The sequence below is a fragment of the Crinia signifera genome, chromosome 3, assembly GCF_055691185.1.
Source record: "Crinia signifera chromosome 3, ASM5569118v1, whole genome shotgun sequence".
Classification (NCBI taxonomy): Eukaryota; Metazoa; Chordata; class Amphibia; order Anura; family Myobatrachidae; genus Crinia; species Crinia signifera.
This window is the reverse complement of record NC_139219.1, coordinates 25,048,705-25,064,872: the sequence shown is the minus strand read 5'-3', so window position 1 is coordinate 25,064,872 and position 16,168 is coordinate 25,048,705. Positions and strand designations below refer to the sequence as shown.

At 49.4% G+C, this 16,168-nt stretch overlaps 1 protein-coding gene across 1 annotated transcript in view; it reads right to left on the bottom strand.

Moving 5' to 3' along the window:
- LOC146062844 (phospholipase B1, membrane-associated-like) overlaps positions 1-16,168 on the bottom strand; it is a 109,525-nt gene that overhangs the window by 59,356 nt on the left and 34,001 nt on the right. The window contains exons 19-22 of the mRNA XM_083174850.1: positions 10,066-10,109; positions 8,393-8,501; positions 6,832-6,892; positions 2,832-2,912 (exon numbers count right to left, since the gene is read on the bottom strand). Coding sequence (XP_083030976.1) covers positions 2,832-2,912; positions 6,832-6,892; positions 8,393-8,501; positions 10,066-10,109 — 295 coding nt within the window. The remainder of the gene's footprint in view (positions 1-2,831; positions 2,913-6,831; positions 6,893-8,392; positions 8,502-10,065; positions 10,110-16,168) is intronic.

The following is a 16,168-nucleotide window of genomic DNA, read 5'->3' as shown; positions in this document are numbered from 1 at the left end:
GATCCCATATAAGAACAGCGTAGCACTGGCAGCAGGGAAGGAATCTTAAGACCAGAAATGGACTAGAATACAGAACTGGAAACCATGGCCATAAGAATCTGGAATCAATCATGGAGAACTCAACCCCAGAACCTAAGTCCAGAACTAGAACCCATTAATGGGAACTCATCCCGTGATTGTAAATGGAGCATCAGAATGAGTTGCTACGGCAATGAGCTGGTCTGCGGAGGGTGTTTAAATAGGGCACCTCCAGTGTCAATTGGATAATCAGATCATGTGAGCACAGATCCAGGAATCTGATTGGACAAAATCAACTACATAACAGAATGCAACAAGGCCATGCTCTTGCAGTCAGACTTTATGCTTCAGGGATGCAGAGGGCGGCCAGAAGAAGTTGAGATAGCACATGAGGCAAAATGTAAGCATTATCATTATACTTATTTATGCATTACATTATTATCCTAAACAGTGTTTAAGCAAAGAGAATGAGGCCACACTGCCAACAGTTATGACTCCCGGTGTATGGATAACAAGGACAGGACAGGAGCAGTGGGGTAATATATCTCATTGCCCCCAGGGCTGTAATGAAGCTGTTCTATACATTCTAAGTGCATAATTAATAATTGTGTATGGAACATGATCATCTACAGTATGATTCCCCTGTCCAATACTAGCGCCTCCATTATTATTTGTGTGTTAACCCTTTGAGTCCCAACATCTCTGAGAGCTGTGCAACATATCCGCTAAAAATGCTCACATTTGTTATATAAATTCAAATACAAAAATGTTGTGTAACAAAAGGATTATATTTCCCATATTATTATGATGAATACAAAGTGTTTGCTTGTCGATTTTCACACCTTTTCTTTGACAAATGCACTCGGCAGTCAAAGGGTTAATGATTACATCAAAGAAAGACAATAAAAAAAAAAAAAATTTCAATAAAATAATTAAATATGGAGTCCCCTGAATTGTATTTCCCTTAGCCGACATAATATATCGTGGGCCAAGAAATAACCTAGTAGGATGATTGGTTCCTGACAAAAAATGAATGCTAAGTTGGCAATGTGGCACATGTATATGGGCAGACTAGATGGGCCAAGTGGTTCTTATCTGCTATCACAGTCTACCACTAGGAAATCGCCTACAGCAGCTAAAATGACGGATGGTGCGGTGTTAGACGATGACAGCCCGAAGTCATTGCAACGACCTTGGGCCTGATTCAAAAGCAAGCGCATATCTGTAAGCCGCCGATTCTGGATTCATTTACAAACTAAAGACCACAGGGGGAGATGTATCAAACCACACAGGAGGATAAACATGCAATAGAACGATTACTGAACAGGCATAAGGATTTCACTGAGACATTTCCCATTGTCACCCGATGCTACATGTGAGATACTTGCACAGTCATCATCTCAAAGGAGACCGTTAGTGAACTTGGGAATAAGATGAGAGTTATTACTGAGGCCGGTATCTCTGATACAACAATAGCGATTGACATGTCAGTTACTTATTAAATCTCTTATCCCGTTATCTAATGTTTGCCAGAGATTACAGATAGGGTCGCCGTTATCGTCCATGTGCGGACTATAAATTGCTGGCATTATGTGCTATTTTAAGTGGCAAATTCTGAGAAATGACGTAATACGTATGTATGTTCTAAGTAAGACAAGGAGGCTTAATGTGTGAGAGGCTGCAGGCCAGTGTAAGCACAAGCAATGGTCTGACTGGGTAACCGTGCAAGGAATGTTATGGTGCATGCAGGGAACACGGGTTTGATAGAGAGCTGGCGGGTGCTAGGACCCATGTGGCTCTGGCAAGATATTACTAATAAAACGTTAAATAATTTGAATTATAATGAAATGCCAAATAGTTATTTTCAATATGCAGAAATCATATCACTGGAATCAGAAACATAGCAGATCTTCTGCAGAGACTTAGCCAAATACATATCTGGTTACAGGCTTTCCAAATATTGCAGAGAAACTTTGATGAGCAGCATGTACGGTATATATCAGGCCAAGACAAAATCAGGAGGATTACAACCCACAACAGAGTGCCCAGGAGAATCCTAATATGGGCTGAAACATTGAACACATCATTTTCAACAGTGAGGATACACCCAACACCAGGGGCATCATTAACCTTGGTGGGGTTGGGATCATTTGGTCTACAGCATGATGGTCGACATGGAAAAAGGTCTACATGGGTCTAGGTCGACATGGGAAAAGGTTGAAAGGTCATTAGTTCGACAGGTCGTCTAGGTCGACAGTGAAAAGGTCGACATGGGGTTTTTCATTGTTTTGTGACCTGATTGTCAACACAGTCGACATGGATACAGTTTAAAATAGACTGCATCCCCTTGCATCGCTCGCTGTGCTCGCCATGCGTCAGGCGCGGTGCCTCGCTACGCTCGGCACACTATCTTATTCTTCCACCACGCCCTAGTGGATGGTAGGGCATGAAATACCGCCTGTCGGCACATGTCTGCTCAATAAACAGTGAAAAACCCCATGTCGACTTTTTGACTGTCGATCTAATGACCTGTCGAACTAACGACCTGTGGAACTAATGACCTGTCGACCTTTTCCTATGTCGACCTTTTCCTATGTCGACCTTTCCCCATGTCGACCTAATGGTGTCGACCTAATGACTGTCTAGCATAATGCTGTAGACCAAATGGCCGCATCCCCCTTGGTGATACCCAGAATCCATGTGAGTGTCGTAGGCGATACCATGGGGACTGTGACTTTGTAGGAAGGGGCATGGCTTCATGGGGAGGGGGTATGGCCACTACAAAACACCCACCGCCAAAGATGATCACTTACCGGGTTCGAACAGATGCCGCACAGGTCATTCCCTCCGATAAAAATAGTCAGGAGCTTCCAGTCTTCAGTGTAGTTAATGCTCTAGATGACAGAAAGCAGCACATTTGTACAATTGTCTCACTTCACATGTATGAAGCAACGCGGTAAGGAACCAGTCTACTTCCTCAGGGCCACAGAAATAAGCCAGAGTGCCGTCTTAATAAGTCACTTACCAGGACAATATCCTCCATATGTGATAGCAATGGGTGAGGGAAAAAAATAATACTCAGAATGTCAACATGAGAAACGTCGACAATCACATTGAAAACTCAGAATCTTGACATAATGTCGACATTTCAAAGAAAAAAAGTGTTGTGGTTGGTAGAGCGCAATAGATCAGGTTTTAGTGCAGCCTACTCCATTATAATGTGGGGGTACACCACCTCCCAAGGATAGAATTCTAAACAGCAAGGTTATATGGAGTGTGGTGCACTAAGCCTGAAAGATGTTACTGAACACAAATCCAATTTTTCAACAGGATTTATTGTGATACAATATATACACATAAAAGCATTAAAATTCCAGGGGGGAAAGGGAAATACAACAATGATGTAATACTTATATGGAAACGTGAAGTCACTCTGATCTCAGATGATGTAAAACAGTCTGGCAATAAATGGGTATCTCACCATGTAGATGCACTGCGGTGGGCTATACTTAGGCTGAATGATGTCTTCTTTTTCAAGCTGGACATCATTCGAGTCTTCGAAACGCGTTGCTGATGACCACAAGCCACTGCACTTTCTAACCAAAGCACCTTGGCACCAGACACTTTACTGCAACTGCACTTTATTGGAGACGCACAAAGCACTTTATTTGGACTCTGGAGGCAATCGGACGTAAGCTCACTGCGGTGGTGCCGCAGACTTGTTCCATCCTAAGTATAGCCCACCGCAGTGCATCTACATGGTGAGATACCCATTTATTGCCAGACTGTTTTACATCATCTGAGATCAGAGTGACTTCACGTTTCCATATAAGTATTACATCATTGTTGTATTTCCCTTTCCCCCCTGGACTTTTAATGCTTTTATGTGTATATATTGTATCACAATAAATCCTGTTGAAAAATTGGATTTGTGTTCAGTAACATCTTTCAGGCTTAGTGCACCACACTCCATATAACCTTGCTGTTTAGAATAATGTCGACATTCCCAGAATGTCAACATGCAAATGTTGATGGTCAGTATGTCGATATATGGTTTTCCAAGGGTAAGTATACCTAACACTAAACCCGTATGAAAAATCAGTTATCGACCTTCTATTGCCGGCATCCACAATGTCAACATTATGTCAGGTCGCCATGGTGAATGTCCGATTCAGTCTCATTCTTTCGGGACTCAGTCGGCCCCTTCCCCGATGGTTGGGGGTCTGCTCATGTGCATGTGTGAATATGCGCATGCACATACCCGGGAGCGAACGGCTTTGGCGAGTATCGATCCATAGCCTCAGCCTCCATGATCTCCTCCAGGACCCCCTCACTACATGCAGCATCCATGATCCGGTCCCAGGCTTCCCCTGGCAGGAACAGTTCCTGGTACTTCAGACCTGGTGCAGGGCCACCCGTGCTCCCGCCGGCAGCCTCCGCCACTTCTACACAGCCCGGGACCAGGCAAACTGTACTCGCCCCCCCCCCCCCCTCAACAGCCCTGGGTAAATGCTCGTTGCCTAGGGGTTCCATTTAAACTGCGCGCCAGCACTACCCAAAGCCGCACTTCCGAGTAGCACTGGCCACGCTGTCATCCTCTGACAGACACTAGATATAAAGCAGTACCTCTAGTGTCTGTCTCCTCCAAGGCGGCGGCAATTTTGTAGGGGCTGTCGCTATACATGGAGGCCTCTGTGCGACAGGCAGAGGCGTAGCGAGCCCGGAGCCGGCGGAGCACACGCTCCGGGCGCAGGATGCTAGCCTGGCGCCGGAGCTGTGCCAGCACCGCCAGCTCGCTCGCCCGCCTCCGCCGTTGCCCTGCCCGCTCCCCCGCGAGAGACGTGCTGCTGCTGCTGCTAATATATCACAACACGTCTCCCGCACGCTGGACCGCTAGCCAATGGGCGCTTGCGGTCCAGAAGCCAATCAACTGGTGGCTGCTGGACCGCGAGCGCCTATTGGCTAGCGGTCCAGCGGGAGATATAAATTTTACAAAGCAGCAGTGTCTCTCTCCCGGACACAGCGGGGAGCCAGGAGGAGTGGAGGGAGAGGTTCACGCGACGCAGCACAGCACAGCACAGCAGGGGGGGAGGCAGGGGTAGACGCAGCGCAGCACAGCAGGGGGAGGGGTGAGGTAAGGTGCACCCTCCCACCCTGCTGCATCCACCCTGCATCACCCGCGCACCCACCAACCCTGCTGCACAAACCCACCCACCCTGCTGCAAGCAGCCACCCACCCACCCTGCTGCACAAACCCACCCACCCTGCTGCAAGCAGACACCCACCCACCCTGCTGCACAAACCCACCCACCCACCCACCCTGCTGCACAAACCCACCCTGCTGCACAAACCCACCCACCCTGCTGCACCCACCAACCATCCCACCCTGCTGCACCCACTCACCCTGCGGCACCAACCAACCCTCCCAGCCTGCTGCACCCACCCACCGACCCTACCACCCTGCTGCACCCATCCTCCCACCTTGCTGCACAGCGGCCGGGAGCGGGCCGCTGCACAGTTCTGCACCCCTGGGCAATGAGCAAATTCAGTCCCCCTTGGCATTGAGCATGAAGCCCCTTGGCATTGAGCATGAAGCCCCTGGCATTGAGCATTTAGGTAAGTTGCACTTATTTGTCAAATGTGTAAAGGGCATTATGGTGTGTTATATAGTATGTCATGGGCATTACTGTGTGTTATATAATATGTAATGGGCATTAGGGAGTGTTATATAGTATGTAATGGGCATTGCGGAGTGTTATATAGTATGTCATGGGCATTGCGGAGTGTTATATAGTATGTCATGGGCATTGCGGAGTGTTATATAGTATGTCATGGGCATTACGGAGTGTTATATTGTATGTCATGGGCATTGCGGTGTGTTATATAGTATGTCATGGGCATTGCAGAGTGTTATCTAGTATGTCATGGGCATTGCGGTGTGTTATATAGTATGTCATGGGCATTGCGGTGTGTTATATAGTATGTCATGGGCATTGCGGTGTGTTATATAGTATGTCATGGGCATTGCGGAGTGTTATATAGTATGTCATGGGCATTGCGGAGTGTTATATAGTATGTCATGGGCATTGCGGTGTGTTATATAGTATGTCATGGGCATTGCAGAGTGTTATATAGTATGTCATGGGCATTGCGGAGTGTTATATAGTATGTCATGGGCATTACGGTGTGTTATATAGTATGTCATGGGCATTGCGGTGTGTTATATAGTATGTCATGGGCATTGCGGAGTGTTATATAGTATGTCATGGGCATTGCGGAGTGTTATATAGTATGTCATGGGCATTGCGGAGTGTTACGTATATAGTATGTCATGGGCATTGCGGAGTGTTATATAGTATGTCATGGGCATCATGTGTGGGCTTATGTGTAATTGGAATTACAAAGTTCACTAAAATGTGCAATGGGCATTACGGTGTGTGTGGTATAATGTTTGTCCGTGCCAACTTTTCACTGCGCAGGAGCCTCACCTATGACATATTGGGGGGGGGCGCAAAACATGCCCTTGCTCCAGGCGCCGTGGCACCTAACTACACCACTGGCGACAGGACCCAGAGACGGCTGCGGCAGCAGGGCAGTGCAAGTTGCACACAGCCGGCCCAGGCCCAGCCACTACATACCGGCCCGGGAGGCATGTGGCACCCTGCCCCCTGGCCCAGCCCGCCCCTGGTGGGAGTGAAGGCCGGGCAGGGGGCGGTAGCAGGAAAAGGCTGACCTGTTCCCTAGGATGCGAGTATACTGCGAGTATGCAGGCCCTATGTAGTTCCCAAAATATATGGATTGTATCATACTCACCCCGATAGCGTTCATCTGCTTCATCCTCGTCACCAGTGCCGTGGCCTGACTGAGCAATTCTCTGCGGAGTACAGGAAAGCGGGAGGGGACAATAATTCTGTATGACTGAGAGCGTCCGTTACGTTCCAGATATCAGTTCAAAATATAAATCTCTATTCATGGATTGAGGGCAATAAAATATATAGGAAATCTATGTGTTACCCTAACTGTCCCTTGCTGATTCTGGGGCTGAGGTAAATATGGATGGATGCTGGATATAATTGCTCACATAGGGGCTCATTCTAAGGTGATAGTTAAAAAAAATGCAAAGTGGTGCAGATACATGTGTTCTGCGTACGTGCAGGGTAAATACTGGCTGCTTCTGCATGCAGCCCACAAGTGCTGAAAAGTTTATTTCTACACTGCAATTTAGATCTAAGCAAGTCACTCCTCACATATCTAAGTGTTTCTGCACGTTACATCTGCCCCACCTACAGCGCAGCATAGTGTTGATCAGGTGCAGAGTTACTGTACTTGCTCTTTTTTCTGTTACTCACAACTCAGGATCAGGCCTCAACTGTGTTTATCTATGGGGGCAAATGCATATAGATTGCTGTACTGTACGCAGGGCCGCCAATAGGGGGGTGCTGTGGGTACAGCTGTCCTGGGCCCTGGGAGCTAATTCTGCCCACCGTAACACCCCCGCCCCCCCCAACTGCCGCATACCGGCAGCCAATTAGAGCGGCTGCCGGTATGCGAGCTCTGATTGGCTCACCAGCCGGCTGCTGCAATTTAAATGGACGCTGGTATCCTGAGTTGGAGAAGCCTGTGCTCCGGGCTGCAGCTCAGTGGAAGGGGAGATGGGGGAGCAGGAGCTGGGTTATGGTAAGTCAAGTGAGGAGGAGGGGGGGGGGGGGGGGCTGGGGCCCCAAACTTCCTGATGGCAGCCCTGACTGTATGCATCATTGTGACTGGGCAACTCTGCCAGGCTCCAGTACTGGTGGGGAGGAGGCCAATGGCTCCTCCAGTGGCCAGACCACCTCATTAGGAAATGTAAAAAAATTAATGGTTATGTTCGGCCACACAGGGGGGGGAATTGTGATCTTCTGGGAGGAAGACTGAGAGTTATATAGTGGGAGGAGCAGGGTCCCCAGCAGCACAGAGTATATCAGGAGATGAGGGATGTGTCAGTGAGGACAGGGCTGCATGTGACAGGGGCAGTGACATGATGTGAGGAGGAGAATGGTAACAGGAGGAAGCCACAGACTGAGAGTTATATAGTGGGAGGAGCAGGGTCCCCAGCAGCACAGAGTATATCAGGAGATGAGTGATTTGTCAGTGAGGACAGGGCTGCATGTGACAGGGGCAGTGACATGATGTGAGGCGGGGAATGGAGGCAGCAGGAAGCCACAGACTGAGAGTTATATAGTGGGAGGAGCAGGGTCCCCAGCAGCACAGAGTATATCAGGAGATGAGTGATTTGTCAGTGAGGACAGGGCTGCATGTGACAGGGGCAGTGACATGATGTGAGGCGGGGAATGGAGGCAGCAGGAAGCCACAGACTATCACAGTATAAACATACTCAGACTCTGCTCCTGGCACGGCACGGTTTAGCTTTGAATTCTGAAGAAAGTTAGGCCCTTTTCCAAGTGAGTATCCTTCAATATCTGGATTGAACTGCCGGAAAATGTCTGCAAAACAATACAGTTATACAGTACATTGTGGTCCTGTCGGGGTTAATGTGTCACATATTCCACATTCATAACTACGCCTGTAATGTAACATAGTCCTGTACCCAGACCAATTTCTATAGAAGCCCTTATCTATCCCTAGCAAGCAGTGACATCCCTGAGGCTTGAAGTGACATCACTCAGTGATGTCACTGGTCCCAATGAATTTTTAAGCTTCTTATGAACATTGTTTTAGTGACACATTAAAATAACAGTAACAGAATATATAATGTAGGAAAAAACATTCTGCACGTTACATCTGCCCCACCTGCAGCGCAGCATAGTGTTGATCTTTAAATGCTAATCGTGATAATGAAGATAATAATATTTGATCCAGTTTAGTTTTTGATCCAGGGTTGTGTCTTGAACAATTGCCCTTATTCAGATCCGATCGCAGTACAACTTTGCTCTTAAAATGGGCAAAACCATGCAGGTGGGGCAGATGTAACATGTGCAGAGAGTGTTAAATATGGGTGGGATGCAGTGGCGGCCTGTACCTTTTTGGGGGAGGGGGCTGCCTCTGGCCGATGCAGGCACATTGCTGCTCCTGGTTCCTACAGAAAGCACTGCCCCGTGCCTGTGCTATGATGACAGGTGCTGAGACTGGCACATGCGCAGTATAAACCTCTGTACTGCGCATGCGACCAGCTTCTATGGGCTGCTTCGGCAAAAGCCCATAGAAGGAATCATGGTCCCGGCGCCTGCACAATACAAATGACAGGCACCGGGACCAGCGCATGCAAAGTACCGATATAGGTACTGCGTATGCGCAATCGCTGATTTTGCACGGCAGCCCGCAGAAAGGCGTCCCAGAGGGAGGGAACACCTCCCAATGGGACCGCCTTGGTGACTGGCAGGTCGGTCATCCAATTGGAAGTCACTGCCAGTCCCAGTGAAGCCAGTGCAGTCTCACAGACAGCATCTGGTTTCAAAAACTGCCACTGGTGGGATGTAATGAAACTGAAATCTAAATTGCAGTGTAAAAATAATGCATCCAGTATTTACCCTGCACAGAAACATAATAATTCACACAAATCTAACTCTCTCTGCACATGGTTTTGCCCATTTTGAGAACAAATTTATAAAGCGATCAGATCTGAATAAGGGCCAATGTATCGATTATAGAGTGTGTCCTGGAAAAATCACAGACAGCCAGCAGGTGGCGGTCACTTGTATAGTAAAGTAACTTTGGCCCACGGCGTCGGCGATAAGATAACCACTGTTATTACATAAGTGGGGGAGTTGGTCATATATCATTTGTCTGGTAGACCTTTAAGGGGGTGAGATATCTATGGGTTCATGTTTCAGAAGGATTTCATTTTCTGGAGCTTGGCGCATATGGCATATGGCTTAAATGCAGGAGTTTGAATGCACTTAAGCCATTGATGCATCCCACCCTGAGTAAATCTGATTAAAATATGATGAAGAAACGTGAAGAAACGCGTCACTCTTTTAATGCTTTCCCTGATACTACATATAGAGAAAATACATTTAAATAATAAAGAAACAAGGTGAATGTACATACTTGGCAACGTTGTTGTGTTACTGAGGTCTCCATCCCCTCCAATACTACAGGTGGAATAGAAATAATGTTAATGAGCACACCATATCATGTACGGAAGCATTAGGAAGTGAGCGAAACGCGTGACCATGGTTTGGAAAATTTGAACTCTTATGGAATATTTCTGGATTTGGGGCTAAAACTTGACAATTAGTAAATATACCCTTAATCTTAATAGTGGGAAGTGTTGTTCTCACTGAATACGAAATCCCCTGGCATTAAGAGCAATCTATATAATAAGTTGAAGAGGTTATGTGTGTGTCTGTCACATTGCGGAGACACCGTGGCACTCAGAGCCGACAAATTCGGCAACAAGGTACTTCTGGACGCGGTGGTGTGCACCTCAAAGCCATTTTTGGGAAATTTCCTTTAGAAATTTAAAAAAACACCAAGGTTCATTGTGCCTTGATTAGGGAAGCCAATCCCGGGGCATTTTTTCAATCCCGGAATTCGGGATTGAAAAATGCCCAATCCCGGGATCCCCGGGATCCCGGGATTGGCTTCCCTACTATTAAAAACCCACCTCGGCCGCCCCGCATATTTACTTACAGATGCGTGGTGCGGCCGGGTGGGTGGACGAGATGGGGTGATGGAGCCCCGGGCTGGTCTGCAGGTGGCCCGGTGTGCCGGCAGGTCCACTGCTGGGCGGGCGGGCTGGTCCAGGGACAGGATGGCTGGGCAGGCTGATCCGGGGACAGCCCGGGCTGGTCCGCTGGTGCCCCGGTGTGCCGGCAGGTCCGCTGCTGGGCGGGCGGGCAGGCTGATCCGGGGACAGACAGGATGGAGGCAGACAGCCTGTGCGGCCTGAGCAGCGTGACCTCTGACGTCGTCACGCTGCGCAGAGCCGCACTGCCCGGGACGGGAGAAGCCGGGCAGCTGCTGAGCACCCGCTCAGACGCTGCCCGGCATTAGACTGCGCATGCGCAGTCTAATCCCGAAATCCCGGGATTGGAAACTCCAATCCCGGGATTGAAATCCCGGTGTTTTGGGGGCCAAATCCCGGGATCCCGCGGATCCCGATCCCGGGATTGGCCACCCTAGCCTTGATTGATGATCTGGAAAAAAGGTCGACGATCTGGGAAACAGATGACCAATGAACAACACACCACCTGATTTCATTGCTATGATTTATGAATGCAAACACATTCTAACATTATGGCGGAGGCTGTCAACAAGTAGGAATAATTTGGGCTATACAGATGGGTCTTGTCCCATCCTTGCTGGCGGGTCGCCATGGCGTCTGCGCTGGCGACCCGCCAGCAGCCACGCCAGCGAATGCACTGAGACGCGCGTGCGTCTCACGCGCACGCGCGTCTCAGTCTCCGTCGCCAGCGTGACGGAAACCCTGTCCGTCTCCGCCTCAGGGAGACGGACAGGGTTAGGGGGGGTTAGGGGGGGATGCGGGCAGGCGGCGGGGACCCCGGGTTTCCGCCGGCAAGCCGGCGGGGACCCGGGGGAACGGATGGAAGCGCCGTCGGCTGGGGACGCGCGCGCCTCTCGTGCGCGCGCGTCCCCTTCTCACCATCGCCATGGCGCTGGCGGGGGATGGCGGCTGGCGACGCCAGCGCCATCCCCTGCCAAGATGGGACAAGACCCATCTGTACATATACCACACACACACACACACACACACACACACACACACACACACACACACACAGTACACCACATACATACAGCTCACTACACATACATATATATACAAAGCGCAGCTCACACTTACACATTGGACAGATGCACACAAAACACACACATACATAACACACCACATGCAGTACAACACACACCCACACACCCTACTACAACACACAACCAAAAACAGTACAACACGCACACAATCACAAGTACTCAATATAGAAAGATTACTATACATGAAGATAGCCAGCACCTTCTCCTTTTACCTGTGAGGGAAGGTCAGATTGTGAAGGTGGTTGTAGATCCCTGTACAGACATGACGGGGTAAGCTGACTATCATTTTAGTGCCTGATTAATCAATAGGCTAACTCGGCTGCAGCCTAGGGCGCCAGGACTGGGGGAAAGGACCTTGCAGGTGACAGCCGAGGAATAACATGAAGGCCTAATTTATTCCATGCTTGTCAGCTTCAGTATCACCCATCCCGATGTACTGTGGGGGAGTTATTAAGATGACTGCCAGATAGCTGCGCCAATGTAACTTACTGAAGGAACCATTACTATATGTACATTGTGCTACAGCGCCAGCCGAGCAACCTAAAGCGTTGGAAGGAGACTTTGGCTTTAGAATAGAATAGAATCAACTTTATTGGCCATGTATGCTTGCGCACACTAGGATTTTTTTGTGGATTACAGTGCAGCATCAAACAGGGGTGGGGGTGGGGGGAGACATTACATACATTAGATTAACACATTACATGCATTCCATTTCCACCATAGTCGTAGCTAGAAATGGAATGCATGTAATGTGTTAATGTAATGTATGTAATGTCTCCCCCCCCCCCCCACCCCCACCCCTGTTTGATGCTGCACTGTAATCCACAAAAAAATCCTAGTGTGCGCAAGCATACATGGCCAATAAAGTTGATTCTATTCTATTCTAAAGCCAAAGTCTCCTTCCCACGCCACAAGCATTATACCCTACATGCCAGGTGTATAACATGCGTTACATGCACATGGGCAGTATGACTGGCGAGTCCCTGAGCGCCTATACACGTGTGTATAGCAGCATTATATGCACATGGGCAGTATGACTGGCGAGTCCCTGAGTGCCCATACACGTGTGTATAGCAGCATTATATGCACATGGGCAGTATGGCTGGCGAGTCCCTGAGTGCCCATACACGTGGGTATAGCAGCATTACATGCACATGGGCAGTATGACTGGCGAGTCCCTGAGCGCCCATACATGTGTGTATAGCAGCATTATATGCACATGGGCAGTATGACTGGCGAGTCCCTGAGCGCCCATACACGTGGGTATAGCAGCATTACACGCACATGGGCAATATGACTGGCGAGTCCCTGAGCGCCCATACAGGTGTATAGCAGCATTACACACACATGGGCAGTATGACTGGGGAGTCCCTGAGCGCCCATACACGTGTGTATAGCAGCATTACACACACATGGGCAGTATGACTGGGGAGTCCCTGAGCGCCCATACATGTGTGTATAGCAGCATTACATGCACATGGGTCGTATGACTGGCGAGTCCCTGAGCGCCCATACATGTGGGTATAGCAGCATTACATGCACATGGGCAGTATGGCTGGCGAGTCCCTGAGCGCCCATACATGTGTGTATAGCAGCATTACATGCACATGGGCAGTATGGCTGGCGAGTTCCTGAGCGCCCATACACGTGGATATAGCAGCATTACATGCACATGGGCAGTATGACTGGCGAGTCCCTGAGCGCCCATACACGTGTGTTTAGCAGCATTACAAGCACATGGGCAGTATGACTGACGAGTCCCTGAGCGCCCATACACGTGTGTATAGCAGCATTACATGCACATGGGCAGTATGACTGACGAGTCCCTGAGCGCCCATACACCTGTGTATAGCAGCATTACATGCACATGGGCAGTATGACTGGCGAGTCCCTGAGTGCCCATACAGGTGTATAGCAGCATTACACACACATGGGCAGTATGACTGGGGAGTCCCTGAACGCCCATACACGTGTGTATAGCAGCATTACATGCACATGGGCAGTATGACTGGCGAGTCCCTGAGCGCCCATACACGTGGATATAGCAGCATTACATGCACATGGGCAGTATGACTGGTGGGTCCCTGAGCGCCCATACACGTGTGTATAGCAGCATTACATGCACATGGGCAGTATGACTGGCGAGTCCCTGAGCGCCCATACACGTGTGTATAGCAGCATTACACGCACATGGGCAGTATGACTGGCGAGTCCCTGAGCGCCCATACAGGTGTATAGCAGCATTACATGCACATGGGCAGCATGACTGGGGAGTCCCTGAGCGCCCATACACGTGGATATAGCAGCATTACATGCACATGGGCAGTATGACTGGTGGGTCCCTGAGCGCCCATACATGTGTGTATAGCAGCATTACATGAACATGGGCAGTATGACTGGCGAGTCCCTGAGCGCCCATACACGTGTGTATAGCAGCATTACATGCACATGGGCAGTATGACTGGTGAGTCCCTGAGCGCCCATACACGTGTGTTTAGCAGCATTACACGCACATGGGCAGTATGACTGGCGAGTACCTGAGCACCCATACACGTGTGTATAGCAGCATTACACGCACATGGGCCGTATGACTGGCGAGTCCGTGAGCGCCCATACACATGTATATAGCAGCATTACATGCACATGGGCAGTATGACTGGCGAGTCCCTGAGCGCCCATACACGTGGGTATAGCAGCATTACATGCACATGGGCAGTATGACTGGCGAGTCCCTGAGCGCCCATACACGTGTGTATAGCAGCATTACATGCACATGGGCAGTATGACTGGTGGGTCCCTGAGTGCCCATACACCTGTGTTTAGCAGCATTACATGCACATGGGCAGTATGACTGGTGAGTCCCTGAGCTCCCATACACATGTGTATAGCAGCATTACATGCACATGGGCAGTATGACTGGCGAGTCCCTGAGCGCCCATACACCTGTGTTTAGCAGCATTACATGCACATGGGCAGTATGACTGGTGAGTCCCTGAGCTCCCATACACATGTGTATAGCAGCATTACATGCACATGGGCAGTATGACTGGTGAGTCCCTGAGCTCCCATACACATGTGTATAGCAGCATTACATGCACATGGGCAGTATGACTGGTGAGTCCCTGAGCACCCATACACGTGTGTATAGCAGCATTACATGCACATGGGCAGTATGACTGGCGAGGCCCTGAGCACCCATACACGTGTGTATAGCAGCAATACATGCACATGGGCAGTATGACTGGCGAGTCCCTGAGCGCCCATACACGTGTGTATAACAGCATTACATGCACATGGGCAGTATGACTGGCGAGGCCCTGAGCGCCCATACACGTGTGTGTAGCAGCATTACATGCACATGGGCAGTATGACTGGTGAGTCCCTGAGCACCCATACACGTGTGTATAGCAGCATTACATGTACATGGGCAGTATGACTGGCGAGTCCCTGAGCGCCCATATACCTGTGTATAGCAGCACTACATGCACATGGGCAGTATGACTGGTGAGTCCCTGAGTGCCCATACACCTGTGTTTAGCAGCATTACATGCACATGGGCAGTATGACTGGCGAGTCCCTGAGCTCCCATACACATGTGTATAGCAGCATTACATGCACATGGGCAGTATGACTGGTGAGTCCCTGAGCTCCCATACACATGTGTATAGCAGCATTACATGTACATGGGCAGTATGACTGGTGAGTCCCTGAGCTCCCATACACATGTGTATAGCAGCATTACATGCACATGGGCAGTATGACTGGTGAGTCCCTGAGCTCCCATACACATGTGTATAGCAGCATTACATGCACATGGGCAGTATGACTGGCGAGTCCCTGAGCGCCCATACACGTGTGTATAGCAGCATTACATGCACATGGGCAGTATGACTGGCGGGTCCCTGAGCGCCCATACACCTGTGTTTAGCAGCATTACATGCACATGGGCAGTATGACTGGCGGGTCCCTGAGCGCCCATACACCTGTGTTTAGCAGCATTACATGCACATGGGCAGTATGACTGGTGAGTCCCTGAGCTCCCATACACATGTGTATAGCAGCATTACATGCACATGGGCAGTATGACTGGTGAGTCCCTGAGCTCCCATACACATGTGTATAGCAGCATTACATGCACATGAACAGTATGACTGGCGAGTCCCTGAGCGCCCATACACGTGTGTATAGCAGCATTACATGCACATGGCAGTATGACTGGTGAGTCCCTGAGCTCCCATACACATGTGTATAGCAGCATTACATGCACATGGGCAGTATGACTGGTGAGTCCCTGAGCGCCCATACACGTGTGTATAGCAGCATTACACGCACATGGGCAGTATAATTGGTGAGTCCCTGAGCGCCCATACACGTGTGT